Source organism: Neltuma alba, unplaced genomic scaffold (genome assembly GCF_004799145.2).
Source record: "Neltuma alba isolate B1F8T4 unplaced genomic scaffold, ASM479914v2 tig00004928_pilon, whole genome shotgun sequence".
Classification (NCBI taxonomy): domain Eukaryota; kingdom Viridiplantae; phylum Streptophyta; class Magnoliopsida; order Fabales; family Fabaceae; genus Neltuma; species Neltuma alba.
The window spans coordinates 349,832-363,410 of record NW_021633912.1 but is presented as its reverse complement, the minus strand read 5'-3'; the positions used below and the strand labels follow the sequence as shown (position 1 = coordinate 363,410).

The 13,579-nt window shown below is 40.2% G+C and overlaps 3 protein-coding genes across 8 annotated transcripts; all 3 read left to right on the top strand.

Moving 5' to 3' along the window:
• Positions 1 to 555: 555 nt before the first annotated feature.
• Positions 556 to 1,911, top strand: LOC114746283 (transcription factor MYB4-like). Its single transcript, XM_028934512.1, has 3 exons — positions 556 to 947; positions 1,097 to 1,226; positions 1,353 to 1,911. Exons 1-3 carry the CDS (start codon positions 815 to 817, stop codon positions 1,798 to 1,800), a joined length of 711 nt encoding a protein of 236 aa, XP_028790345.1. The 5' UTR covers positions 556 to 814; the 3' UTR covers positions 1,801 to 1,911.
• A 2,690-nt stretch (positions 1,912 to 4,601) lies between these two features.
• LOC114746178 (uncharacterized) lies at positions 4,602 to 9,717 on the top strand. Of its 6 annotated transcripts, none has more exons than XR_003740255.1 (11): positions 4,603 to 4,860; positions 5,332 to 5,431; positions 5,513 to 5,617; positions 6,002 to 6,079; positions 6,567 to 6,622; positions 7,084 to 7,141; positions 7,261 to 7,386; positions 7,483 to 7,578; positions 7,886 to 7,957; positions 8,714 to 8,805; positions 9,214 to 9,717. XR_003740255.1 is itself a non-coding variant. In XM_028934368.1 (11 exons), the coding sequence occupies exons 1-10, from the start codon at positions 4,760 to 4,762 to the stop codon at positions 8,747 to 8,749; spliced, it is 828 nt and encodes a 275-aa protein (XP_028790201.1). In that variant the 5' UTR covers positions 4,603 to 4,759; the 3' UTR covers positions 8,750 to 8,788; positions 9,214 to 9,717. The 6 variants fall into 6 exon arrangements, 4 of the variants coding, with proteins under 4 accessions (XP_028790203.1, XP_028790201.1, XP_028790202.1 ...); XR_003740254.1 differs by having other exon boundaries at positions 8,714 to 8,808; XM_028934368.1 differs by having other exon boundaries at positions 8,714 to 8,788.
• A 2,511-nt stretch (positions 9,718 to 12,228) lies between these two features.
• LOC114746189 (protein LIGHT-DEPENDENT SHORT HYPOCOTYLS 1-like) lies at positions 12,229 to 13,579 on the top strand. Its single transcript, XM_028934383.1, has one exon. It carries the CDS (start codon positions 12,713 to 12,715, stop codon positions 13,220 to 13,222), a length of 510 nt encoding a protein of 169 aa, XP_028790216.1. The 5' UTR covers positions 12,229 to 12,712; the 3' UTR covers positions 13,223 to 13,579.

Below are 13,579 nucleotides of genomic sequence, written 5' to 3'. Positions count from 1 at the left end.
AGTATATTCCTTAAGAGTAGCAATAGTGACTCATCACTGATAGAAATTGAAGAGCCTCTTCAACTAATAAGTTGGCTGGTACTTTATTTGAAGAAATAATTCGATAATAAAAGGAAGGAAAAAGTCCATTCGCCTGTATTTATATATAATAACGCACCAAAAGGTCGAAAAATTTGTGAAGAGTTTAGAACGAATCCAACAGAAATGGATATATTTCTGCACGTACGTGCGCACACTTGTTGAGGTGCAAATCGACTCCGAAATATTTTTGAGAGGCGCAATAAATATCAAGGAGAGGGAGACATGAACGATCATAATGTGGAAGGGGCGGCGGCAGGAGAGGGAGACATGAGTGACTCCATTTTGGGCGAGGCGCATACTTCTTTTGACCTCTGCGCCAAAAAAATATAATTACTTTAGGCTTTACAGGAGCCTCAACTATTCAAGCGAAGCAACCGAGAAGTTGAGGACGAGCCTCCAACACTGATCCCAGCTACCCAGCTACAGTGACAAAACGCCTTTATAGTCATTATGTTGTCAGCTTCATTCATCCATATAAGACGGGTCATCAGCTGGTGGCCCATCTTCCCCGTGATCGCCATGTCTTCCAAATTTGCGTGCTTTTACAAAGAGAGAACCACAGTTGAAAACCCCGCATAAAGTAATACTATTGGGATTTGAAAACCATGCAATTCATTTGGACCGTATCTATATGTTCATTAGCTTAGAGGAGAGCTGCCTATAGCACAGCCCACTGTCTGGCCTGTAAGTTCTTCATCACGCTAGTTCTTGCAGAGAGCCTGGTTCCACTGCGATGACGAGGACTCCTTGTTGTGAGAAAATGGGATTGAAGAAGGGACCGTGGACTCCTGAAGAAGATCAGATTTTGATCTCTTACATCCAACGATATGGGCATGGAAACTGGCGGGCTCTTCCTAAACAGGCTGGTGAGCATAAATCAATTCCTTTCTTCAACCATCTCTTTATGTCCTAAACCATCACATATGATTCCATGTATGGGACGATGCAAGTGTTTCATTGATCAGCGTATTGAAATGCTGGCTTTACTCTAAAGTCTAAACTATATATTAAGCAGGTTTATTGAGGTGTGGGAAAAGTTGCAGGCTTCGTTGGATAAATTACTTGAGACCTGATATAAAACGAGGGAAATTCAGCAAGGAAGAAGAAGAAACCATCCTCAAACTGCATCAAATTCTTGGAAATAGTGTGTGTGTGTGTGTGTGTGTAGTTTCAATCTGCTAACTGGCGTTTTGAATCACTTCACGCTGCCATTCGTTATATATATGGGATATATGGATATATATTTATGGGCTTTCCCTTTCATCGCTCAGATGGTCTGCTATTGCGGCGAGATTGCCAGGACGAACAGATAATGAAATAAAGAATTTTTGGCACACCCACCTGAAGAAGAGGCTGGAAAGATGCGAAGTGCGTAAAGTAAGTGCGCCCTCCTCTTGGACACAAGCATCTTCGAGCAAAGGGGTCGTGATGCTACCTATGCCACAGTTAGCAGTAGCAGCCTCGGAATCATCAAGTTCTGCTGATCTTGGCTTCACTGGCAAAGTTCTGATGAGTGCTAATGAGGGTTTAGCGTCAAGGAAATATGCGGCCACGGTGGATTCAGGATTTCATGGCGCACATTCTGGTGATGCATCTGGGGAAACCCTAGGCGGCCATAGATCTAACAACATCAGTGAAGAAATGGAATTTTGGTATGATCTATTCATGAAAGCCGGACAGCCGCCGCAAGTGCATGCAAATCTCGGACAGATTGCATGATTTTTTTTTTTTAAATATAAATCTTGTCGTGCTTGTGTACAAAGTTTAAATTCACTTCAGCATCAATATAATAAATGTTGCCGCAAAGGCAAAAAAAATTAGTTTAAATTCGATCTTTGCAAGTATCAGTGGCGGTTCACGGCGGGCCTCTCCGGCCCATAATCTGCCTCGCCGAAGTTCCCACACGAATTAATGCCCAGTGATATCTGCATCAATTATCACGAACATGTATGTCGCATGAAAGCAGTAAATAACATGACACATACACTTCTCACAAGTTTAATCTTGTATCTGTATGAGAAAGTAGATCTAGTTTTATTGTTTGATAAGAGCGATGAGTTTTATGCACCCGCTGCGGGTGACTTTTTAGTGTTCTGAACAACAAGAACCAGCCGCTGATTCATGCAAATGCAAAGGGAAATGCGAAGATCTGCCTGGTGCAATGCCGCCGGTGGTTTGTTGAGGCAGTGGAGATAATAGACGGAGATTGAATGTGTGGATCCCGTCAAAGTGATTTGACTCGTTTCAGGGTTCCCGACTATAGCTGGGGATGAGGGCACTGTTGGGAAAGTAGATAATTGAAGACGAGACGCTGAAGAAGGTGGCGCGTGCATCGGATCGTGGTATTGGAAGAGGATGGTTTCGGTGAGGGTGGCACGTGGCAGTTAAGAGATGACTCACCAGCGACGGGTCACATGAGTCCGGGGACGGCAGTTGAACATCGGAGAAATCATATTGGGCTCAGGCTCACACTAAAATAACATGGGGGCCCATTATTTTGTATCGCGGGATGGGCGTCGCTTCTCCATGCAGTGTAGGAAGCCTCTCTAATGTTGTGCTGTTGATGCAATAAAATGGGTTTGTTTATTGGCCCATAAAAAAAACAAAAGAGCAATTCTGACGTATTTTTTGAATGCAGAAATACCAAGGAACAAAAAACCGGACCGGGAATTAAACCGGTCAAGGCAGTGGGTCAAGGGTTATTGGTCGGACCGGAGTCGAACCGGTCATATTAAAATAATATAATTCAATTTCACCATATACCGTATGTATCAATGGATATGGTCTGGAATTTTCAAATCAAAAAATTACCCTCATAAAGATCAAATTCTCTTCAGACCTATAAAATTCACCTTCACAATAGGATATCATACACAATAATTTTTATATTCAGAATCAATTCAATTCAATCCAATGAAACAAAATCTATATTATTTCAGCAAAAAAAAATCATCAACTACTTTTCCCCTCCTACTTCAAGTGTTCAGAGGTTAAAATAAAATTTTCATCTCTTGAATCCTCCCTTCCCAAACCGTTCAACAGCCAGAGAGAAAGAAGGAACAAAGGCACTTGTTTAATCCGAAGAACACAATCTACCTAAAAGGGAACAATTTCTAGCTTACCCAAAACTCAATGCACCGAAGGGCGAAGGGACAATGTCGATTGGGATTTGAGGGAGTCCTGCAACTTTTGATTCTGCTTTTGCCTTCTGCGAACTGCGAATGCGAGAGGCGAGAGACTTGCGAGTTCAGAGCCTTCGACTTTTGGTTCTACCTTCTGCAATGGGAGTGGCGAAGGCGAAGCAAGAGGTGGTGACTGGTGAGGTTGAGGGAGACTCAGGCTTGTGACGACAGGTGGCAAAGGTGAAGTAGGGAGCAACTGAACAAGGAGCTCTGCCGTAGACCGTGCTGTTAGCGACGCCGGGGAGCAGGGATTTTGGAGGAGGCGATCGCGATTTTGGTTTGAGGGAGGGAGAACAGATGCGCCAGTAGAGGGGAGTCAGGGGAGGCCGAGAGCGAAGCAGGGATTGGGGAAGTCGCTGAACCGGGTAAGCCGAAAGGGAAGAAGAATCGAAACTAAAGAAGTTCCTTTTCTTTAAAACGACGTCGTTTGAGGAGTCTGGCTTGTCAAAAAAAATAAACCGGGCAACCCACTGAACCGGGTTACCCCGGTTTAATACCGGTTTTTTACCGATTCATTAGACCACAGGTCCAACAAGTAAACCAGATCGGACTGCAGACCGGTTCACCAGTTTTCCGGTTGAACCGGCCGGTCCGGTCCGGTTTTTTTTCCTTGAGAAATACCTTAAAATTATATTTGTCCCATGCGTTTCATATTAATTGAAAAGGTAAATTAATTACTTACTCTCTGTAACTTCTTACATTTTATGCCCATTTTTTAAAAAACTAAATTCATAATTAACATAAAAATTTTAATAAACTGCATTCCCTGATATTGCCGCTCATTTCTCGTGCTCCTTGAAATTTATCTTACTCATATTATTTAGTTATTTAAAATACAAAATCAGCAAGTAATATGCATCGATGCTCTTAAATTTATTCATAAAATTTAAACTACAAATTACTCCTCTGATCCTTAATATAGGACCCAATTGTTGAATTAGTTTTGGTTCTAAATATAAGACCCATTTTTTATATTTATCAATTTTCTCTAAATTACCTCTATGGATACTCCCTCAGCCATAATTAAGTAAAAGAGAGAGATGGGGTATTAAGAAAGATGATTATAGTGTTTTAGGAAAAATGTGTCATATTTTTTACAATTAACTAATTTATCTAATTTTTTTAATCTAATCAAATTAGTTAAATGAGTCTTATATTAAGAATCGGAGGAATAGATCAACGGATTTTTCACAAACAATTATTTACGCTTGTTGTCCTCGCGAGTCAGGGGGATGCGCCGTGTTCTGTTTGCAAAGGCCGAACTGTATTGCGAGATAAAACGACGACGTTAATCAGAAAAGGCAGGGCTAGGAGAGGGCGTCACGCTGGGATCAGACTAGAGGGACAGCCAGTGGGGTCTGGAGTTCTGCTCCCAGGTCGAAGGTTAATCTCTACTCGCTTTTGCTCCGTCCGCCTGCCACCGTTTTGAAGATAAAACACCTTAAAACCCCTCGCCTCCAAATTATAGCCTCTTCAATTTATCAGAGCATCGTTCAATGGCATTGGCCATCTCAAATTTATTGCAATGCCCTAATGTGCAGCTTTCCCGCAAGAATTTTCAGCCCAAAGTCTCTAAGACATCATTATCTTCTGTCAGGTAAACTCCTCCATAAGGCGTCTCCTCGGTTCCAACTATCTGTTACCATCAAATCACTGCAGCCCCACCCTCTAGTAAACTGGTCTCTTAATTCTGTCAAAACTTTTAGTAGCTTAGCCGTTAGATTTACTAAACTCGGGCAATTTAGGTGATTAATCTGATTGAGTTGCTATATGCATTTTGAATTGTCTTGCTACCACCTATGATTGTCCTTTACAAACAGCAACTACTTCGCTCAAGGCACATAGCACGTGAAAACCTCCTCAACTATGGTGATTAGAGTAGAATAAATAATTTCTTCGAAGGTGTTACAACCATCACCGTTCGTAGATTATGCTTTTTGCTTGAAAATTTGGTTGTTAATTTGGCCCAGTCTTCTTCCTGGAACTATAGTGCTGAGTGTCGAGTAATGATTCTTTCCTCACATATCTGACTGTAACTTCTAACGTTACAATTAATTTGGATTCTCAGGTTCATAAAAATAAATGGACGGATGGGCCATAGGGTTATCTGCGCTGCTGCATCTGCAGCAGGGAGTTCTAATCCGGACAGTAACTTAAATCCATATGAGGTAAGGTTCAGTCTGCTTGCAGTTTGTTGATCCATATAGCTGGTCGTGTATCTTAACTATTAGTAGGATGTCGTCTGTTAGGTCCTAGGTGTTAGCCCTATTGAGGGATTTGACATGATCAAGGCAGCATATACCAAAAAACGAAAGGAGGCTGAGAGGATTGGCGATGAAGAAACTGCTGCCAGAGTAAGTTACTCTCCCCAGTCTTCTGTATTTTTTTTAATTTTAAAATAAGATAATAATCTATTGAAATTTACCCTGTAAAGTTATATTTCTGGTAACTGACAGTAGGACAGCCTGTTATTCATGTTTTGGTGATTAATTTATTGTACTGATATTTTGGAATTTAAATTAAAAGTAAGAGTTATTTATTATTGATTTCTGTACTTAGAATCCTTATCTCCTGAGTAAACCTTTATCATCTAAATCAAGAGGCAACGTGAGCACGAAGGGACTTTCCACCTTTGCTTTGGTGTCCCCCCCCCCCCTATGCCATGGCCTTCTGCGTTATGGTTATCTTCTTAGTGCTTTCACATACGAGACCTTGTGTATTGTGATCGTATATTTCAGGTGGAAAAGGCATATGACAAAGTGATGATGGCACAATTAACTAATCGAAAGAAGGGTGTGACTTTTGGTTCGTTCAAGGTACAGTAGGGTTTTCTTTATTACCTACGCTCTAAATTGTACATGCAGACATGAAGGGGCTTTGATACTTTTTACTTAACTTTTCTTGGAAATTGAACTAAATGAGTAACGTTTGAAGTCGTATAGTTTTGCTGAAAATATCCCTTCCCTAATACTTTCTTGCTGCACGATGAAGATAAACTGCCTGTTAATTATGGCAACGGAGTACCTGGGAGGAACTGATGTGTCAATGTTGTTCTTGTTTTGTCTTGTTCTTTGTCTTTGGGCTATGTTTGTGCCCTTGAAGGAGGAAGGAGATTGTACAGCTTAATTAGATGGTGTACTGTTGTTTAATGCACACCCTATAATCACTTATCATATATCGCATTCTCTTTCTTGGTATCGGGTTCTTGCTTATTTTGGCTTTCTTACTATTATTTTCGAGAATTAGGCTATATTAGTCATCTATCTGCATCTAACAGCTTATATAACCTATATAAAAATGCAGGTTTCTAAGGACATAAAGTATGCTGACAAGCAGCCAATTGTACCTTGGGGGCCGAGGTTCAATATTACTGTTATGTTTGATGGCTTGTAGTTTTGTTGCTGTAGCTGTATATTTAACTTCTCTCGGTTGTCATGCCTCATGGAGGTCCATGTGGTGGCTTGGCCCATCATATGGCTGCTGTGCGGACACATCTATTTCTGGTGCCCAAAAGAAAACGCCTCTTTCTCTGTGTGATTTTTTTAAAAGGCACTTTTTTATGATGTGATCTGATTACTTGTAGTATGTGAATGCTTGGAGAAGCTCAATTCCATTTGCCTTGACGCCAATTTTTTCTCACTGTCCCCCATTTCCAGGGAATCGGTTTGCAACTTTATATGAATGCATAATGTTCTTTTCTAGGCCATATTCTAGTGTGCTTTTTTGTGGTGTTCTACATCTGCTTCAAATTGCTGTTTCCTTTACTACTTACATTACTGCTTTATTATCAACAACTTGTTGACTTCTAATGATGTTTCAGGTTTTCCAAATCGAGTAAAAATGATATGCGTATCAACCTTGCGATATCTGCTGTTTTTGTGAGTGTTCAAATGAAGAATTGCTTTGGCAAATGACAATGCTCTGAAACAATGATATTTTATTTGTTGGTGTTTTGCACGGTAAAATTTAATCATCTTATTTACCCATTACCCTGCAGACAGCTTGGGTCCTTATCAAGCGTAATGCAGAATATAAACCTTTGCAGTTTTTGGCATTTGCTTTTGTTTATCGGCTTTTTGAGAAGTTAAAATCCTTTGAACCACCTGTAAACCCCACATATAATGTGAGCTTCATTTTCCATGATATCATTCAGAATATTTTAATATTATTTGGTTTTGAACCACACTGCTATATCAATCTAAGTTGGCATCGGCTACAGGAAGATGGTGAGGATACAGGAGAAGGGCTGCGAATGGGAAAACGACTACTCCGATCACTGGCTTTGGTTTTTGGCTGCATAGCTGTTTCGTCTTTGGTATGACATTTAACTACACCTTGTGGCTGACATAGTCATAGAGTTGAGTTCAGAGGTCAATTCTCTTGTTGTCCTATAATTTAAATACATCTTTTTCCACCGTTGACTGATTTTACTTTTGATGAGAAATTCCATGTATTTTAAATTATATGTTGAATTGATTTAAATCTCAGCAGCCAAATTGAACAATCAAATATGTCTTTAGCTCTTTATTGTCTTCATTCTTTCAATCTCAACATGCTTCAATTATTTTCTCCATATACCATGTTTAGTAAAGAGCTAACGCCCTATTGTGTGTTCCTTGTAGGCATACACTGGTCTTTTGAACGTCATCGAGTTCTCAGGTGGCTACATACCTGCTTTGCTTTACAACAGTCAGGTATAAAACTAAATTTTATTGGCTTAAACTATAGAAGATAAAGAGTCCATTTAGATTGACAGTGGAAAAAATAATTTATTTTCAATTTGACTTTTAAAAAAGTAAGATTAGGTAATGTAATTTATGTTTGGATTGACTTTTGTAAAAGTTAGTTTGTAAAGTAAAAAAGTTGTTTAGATTATAATTAAATAAGTAAGTTTAGTTTGTAGAATAACCAAAATGAGTATGACTTTTATTAAATAATGAAGATTAAAAATATGAATTTACAAAATATAATAATTTTAAATTATTATAATTAGGAAAAAGTTATATTTCATGAGTAAAATATATTTAAATTAGAAATCACAGTAATAATACCTAATTAATTGGATGATATACTCTGCATAATTTATGTAAATATAAAATGAAAAATAATATTAAAAATTAAAAATGTTATAAAAACTGTTAAAAATTATTTTTACTTAAAAGAATATTGAAAATAAATAACTAAAAACTGATTGAGAAGCACAAAGAATGTATAGAGAGAAGCATAAGAATAACATAAATATAAGGGCAAAATTGTTTTTTAATTCGAAAAAGCTACTTTTACACAAGTTATAAGTACATTTTATGTGTTTTTGCAATCATGCTTAAAAAAATAGCTTTTGATCCATAAGTTAGATTAGTCAAAAGTTGTGACAAACAGCTCCCAGATTTGCTAACTGACTTATCGCACTTTTAAGTTATTTTTTTCCTCCAAAACGTCTTACCAAACAGCTTGAAAGCTGTTGCCAACCCAGGCGCAGTCAATAATATGATGGTAGTCTTGCCGTTTGACGTCCTCTGGGACTGGTTTCCTCTTGTCTTGTGTGGTTGCATGTCCTGACTTTTATATTTTTATTTGTCTTGGCAGCAAAAAATGAATTCTTGGTTACATGAGCATTATTATTTGATGTGAATTCGTCAGGTTGCCCGCAAGTGTGCGGCCTCTATTAAGAAGTTCTTGAATGGTCTGGTTGTCGATAAGCAATGGGCGTAATCATAGTACTTTTTGGAAATCGATATACGCGTGGCTTCATCGTTTATAGTTTAGAGAAGTAATGCAAATTTCGAAGTATTTCTTTACGGGCCAAAATGCTTTGGTTAGGACAAAATCATCTTTTTATCCTATGTAGCGTTGTATAAGTTGACGTGATATATATATATATTTATATTAATCTTTTGGATTTGCTGCCCGACATTTATTTAACGTAATTATTCTTTTATGGGATTTGCAGGAGTTGATAATCACCACGTCATCGGCAGTAATGCTTTACATCATGGCGTCATTTTATAGATAAAGGGAACTTCGCTGAACCTGAAGGCACCCCGCAGCGAGTCATGGTCGAGAATTAGTGCCGCCGTGTTCCTTTGTGTTCGCAGCGTTTCACTATCAAATTTTGTGAGCTGAGGTTGAGATTCTGTAGAAATGGATGGTATTAGCAATATTTCTACTACTGGTGTTTGATGTTGTTCATTTTCTTCGATAACTCGTGTTGCCAGTTGCTCCCGAGGGCCCAAAACAAAAAACACACACGCACACACAAAAACCATTTGTCCGTGCCCGTTGCCCCACACAAGAATGGTAGGGTTGTTTAGAAGGATGGTCTACGGTGTTGCACGCGCTTATTCGAAAAACGGGTAGGTGTTTCATTGTTTCATTTCTGATCCTCCGAATTTGTCTTGAAAAGCGTTTGATAATTAGTTTATATTTATATATTTACCACAGAGCCTTCAGCTTTGAGCACTGGAGCGTCTTTGTGGGTGTGGGGATTTGCATTTTGTTTTCTTTCACAGCACCATGTTCTCATTCTTCATTAGGATTTTAATTTTTTAAATTCTTGTTTAGAGTTAAAGCTTTATTTTAAAAAAAATTACACTGCGCTTAGTCAAAAAATATGAAATCTTTAATAATGAATTAGCATGAAATATGAACCGCTTATTAATAATGAATTAAATATGAACGCTTATTTGTAATATGAATGGCGTAAATTTAAGGGGATGGCTTCTCCCTGTTTCTTTTTCACTCTGCTGCTGTCCTGCGCCCTTTTTTTTTTTTTTTCAGGTCAACATCTATTCAGCATCTCAAAATATTTTTCAGGCTTATTTAGTATGCTAAAATGTTATGTATTTAATATTTTTGAAGTATTTTTTTAAATTCACGCAGCATTTTAAAATATTTCTTTTTATGCATCTAGTATCTTATGCTTTTAGGTATATGCAGCATTCTAAAATATTTTTTTATACATCTAGCACTAAAACAGAAAAAAAAATATCTTAAAAAATATTTTAAAGCGTTAGATGTGTTTGGAAAAATATTTTAAAGTGTTGAATGCATCGTAATTTAAAAAGAAAATAGGGGCAGCAGCAACGGCGGACAGAAAAAGAGGAGGAGAAAAGCCATCACCGTAAATTTAAAGTTGAGCCTTTGAGACGCAGACCTAAACCGGCAGGCGGGCATATTATGTGGGCAGCAGAAAAAAGACTGATTTATTTGTAATTAAGCTTTTGAAAACTTAAAATTGAGTAAAAATTAGATTGAGTAATATAATTTATGATGAAATTAGCTTTTATATAAAAAGTAAAAAAAATTTACATTTTTGTTGAAAAAACCAAGTGTAAGTGTAAAATGACATAAAAGGGGCATGGCTGTTATTAATAAAGCACGGCACGAGTACTTCCACATCACAATGTTTCTTCCACTTGTGGTTCGGGCTTTAAAGAAGCCACTGTTTGTGGTTTGGGCTCAAAAACCCCAAGGCTCGGCATTCATGGGCCGCACTGATGCATACGGATCCAATCCGGGGCTTTGGCGTCTCATCATTCATCATCATCAATTATCAATACTGAATATAAAATCTGTGTATATATTCGTAAGCTGTAAATATTACTATTTGCTTCAAAATACACAAAAAAAAGGGGGGCGTGTTTTGTGCCAGCCAAGATTCCTTTGGATATTCATGCTGGAGGTGTCATTTTCATGACTTTGTTGTGCAAAGACGGATCGTCAAATATAGAAGCCAAACCCATTGCTCCGATTTCTTATCAGCCCGGCGGGGTCAATCATCTGGGGGGAGCTGTTCGGGCAAGGCTTTACACGCGCCTAATAGGGCTTAAAGGCTCAAACAGCGGCAATCACTATGATGCCACTCATCAATCAGCTGCTTTTAGTTTCGGTTCCTCTGATACGACAAGGGAGAGGTTTATGGAAGGCCAGTTCTTCATTAATGCATGGGACGAAGGCCGCCTTCAAAGATTGGGCGGAAAGAGAGAGGGGGACCATGACATTAAACAATGTTCTTGAGCATTGGTGGTCTAAACCAAGATTTTTTATTTCCTTTTGGAGTGGGTTGGGAGGGTACTTGGAATCTGGAAGTGGTGCCGATTTGTTTCCATAATTGGAACAGTGACAGTTTGGGGGATGATCCTGCAGGAGAAGTGATGTTAGATTTTGTGATGGGGAGGTGTCGCCCCTATTTGTGGGGGTGTGTCAGTCCCTATTTGGGCGTTTTGAGATTACAAGTAATGCCTCCCCGCCTCTTAACTGGAACTTAACTTTCCCCGAGACTTCTCCCAACTTCCCCCGAGACATTTCCCTTTCATCACACACACACACACTCTCTCTCTCTCTCTTCTCTTTTATTAGTCCATCTTAATTTCTTCTCTCTCTGTCCCATGCCACGCTCTGGACTCCTAACAGTATATAACCGGCCATGTTCCCGCCTCCGTAAATCAGAGGTTCATCGGCTCCCTCCCGCTTCCTTCCCGCACTTCTGTCTCTTCACCATTCATCCTGCCTGCCTCTCACTCACTCTCGCTCTCGCCCTTTTCATATCCAAATCGGGCACCCCATATTAACTCTTTCTGTAATATGCTCATGTCTTGGCGTTCCAGTACATATGGCCCCTTGATTATTGATGTTACAAGTGTCGACTATTGTCCTCTAGTCAAGAATCCTATCAGGGAAGTTAATTACGGATAATAAATGTGCTCTGGCATTCCATTGCTTTGTGACGCCCCCTCAAATAATAGAGCCTCTACGTTAGGAAAGGGAATGATGAATGAATGTAGATGGAAATTATTCAGACGCGTGAGAGACATAATATGTTTGTGGGGGAAGGAGACGCGCCAGGGAGGGGAGTGAGGAAGGTGAGTATTGGGGGATGGCCATCTCGGGTCCCCATCATGGCTGCTCACTGCCAAAGTCAGTGCTGTTGAGGGCATAAGACGCCCACCTACTATTCCCCTCGCTTGGCTTCAATTAATTAACCCTTGGTTCTCCCTGTTCGCCCTCCCCTTTATCTCCTGGTCACTGCTCACCTCCCCCCCTCTGATCGTACTATTTAACTCTCAGTTGCTTGCGCTTTTCTGGAAAAAGATGATCTGATCCCTTTCCCCTTCCCCACCCAGGAATCAATATTTCTCCATTTGCACCGCCAATCTCACATTATTAATCCTGCACTCACCCCTTTCTCCCACGGACACTATGCTGTCTCATACCTAGGTTTTTATCCTTGCACGCTGCTTCTTTTCCCTTAGTTTCTCTCCCTTTTCTGAACGCTAGATAGCAGTCACAGGCCCTCTTCCCCTCCCCCTCTCTCTTTCTCTCCGTGCATGATATGCCCCTTCATCACTCGTCTACCATCGCTCAAAAGGAAAGCAAAAAAACAAGGCATTAGTAAAAACCCTAGAACGAGTGCTAGTGAAGAGATCTAAGCAATCCCACCTAGTAAGAAGATGGATTTGGTTTCAGAGTCATCAAACCCGAGCTGTGAGAGTGAAGGTCGCGTGACTGCATCGGCGAGCCGGTACGAGAACCAGAAGAGGAGAGACTGGAACACATTCTGCCAGTACCTGAGGAACCAAAGGCCGCCGGTGCCGATGGGGATGTGCAGTGGCACTCAGGTGCTGGACTTCCTCAGGTACCTTGATCAGTTCGGAAAGACCAAAGTCCACACCCCGACTTGCCCTTTCTTCGGCCTTCCCAACCCCCCGGCACCTTGCCCCTGCCCTCTCCGTCAGGCGTGGGGCAGCCTTGACGCCCTCATCGGCCGCCTCCGCGCCGCCTACGAAGAGAACGGAGGCACCCCCGACTCGAACCCCTTCGCCGCTCGTCCCGTTAGGCTTTATCTGCGCGAGGTTCGTGATTTTCAGGCCAAGTCCAGAGGCGTTAGCTATGACAAGAAGAGGAAGAGACCTAAGCCCAAGCCGAACATCGCTGCCGATGCTACTAGTGCTACTACTTAGCCGAGATGATTGACTCTTCTAAATAAAAGAAAACAACAACTACAACAGCAACAAAGCAAGGGGAATCGGCTCACTTCCCTTCGTACGTATCCTGTAATATATATGTCCCGATAATGTTTTGTGGTGCGCAATTTTAATGTGTTCACTTTATTATGTCTTGCAAAGACTTGCCACTGAAATCCTTTGTTCGCGAGTAGTCCAAGAAATGATCATCCGCGATTGATAATTTGTACCCAATTAAATGTTATGCGCATACATGTTGTGTATTACTTGAAAGACACATGTGCACTCGATTCTCTGTGTAATGGATGTTGCAATGCCCTCTTGCAAATTATTAAAATTCTCAATGGATCTCAA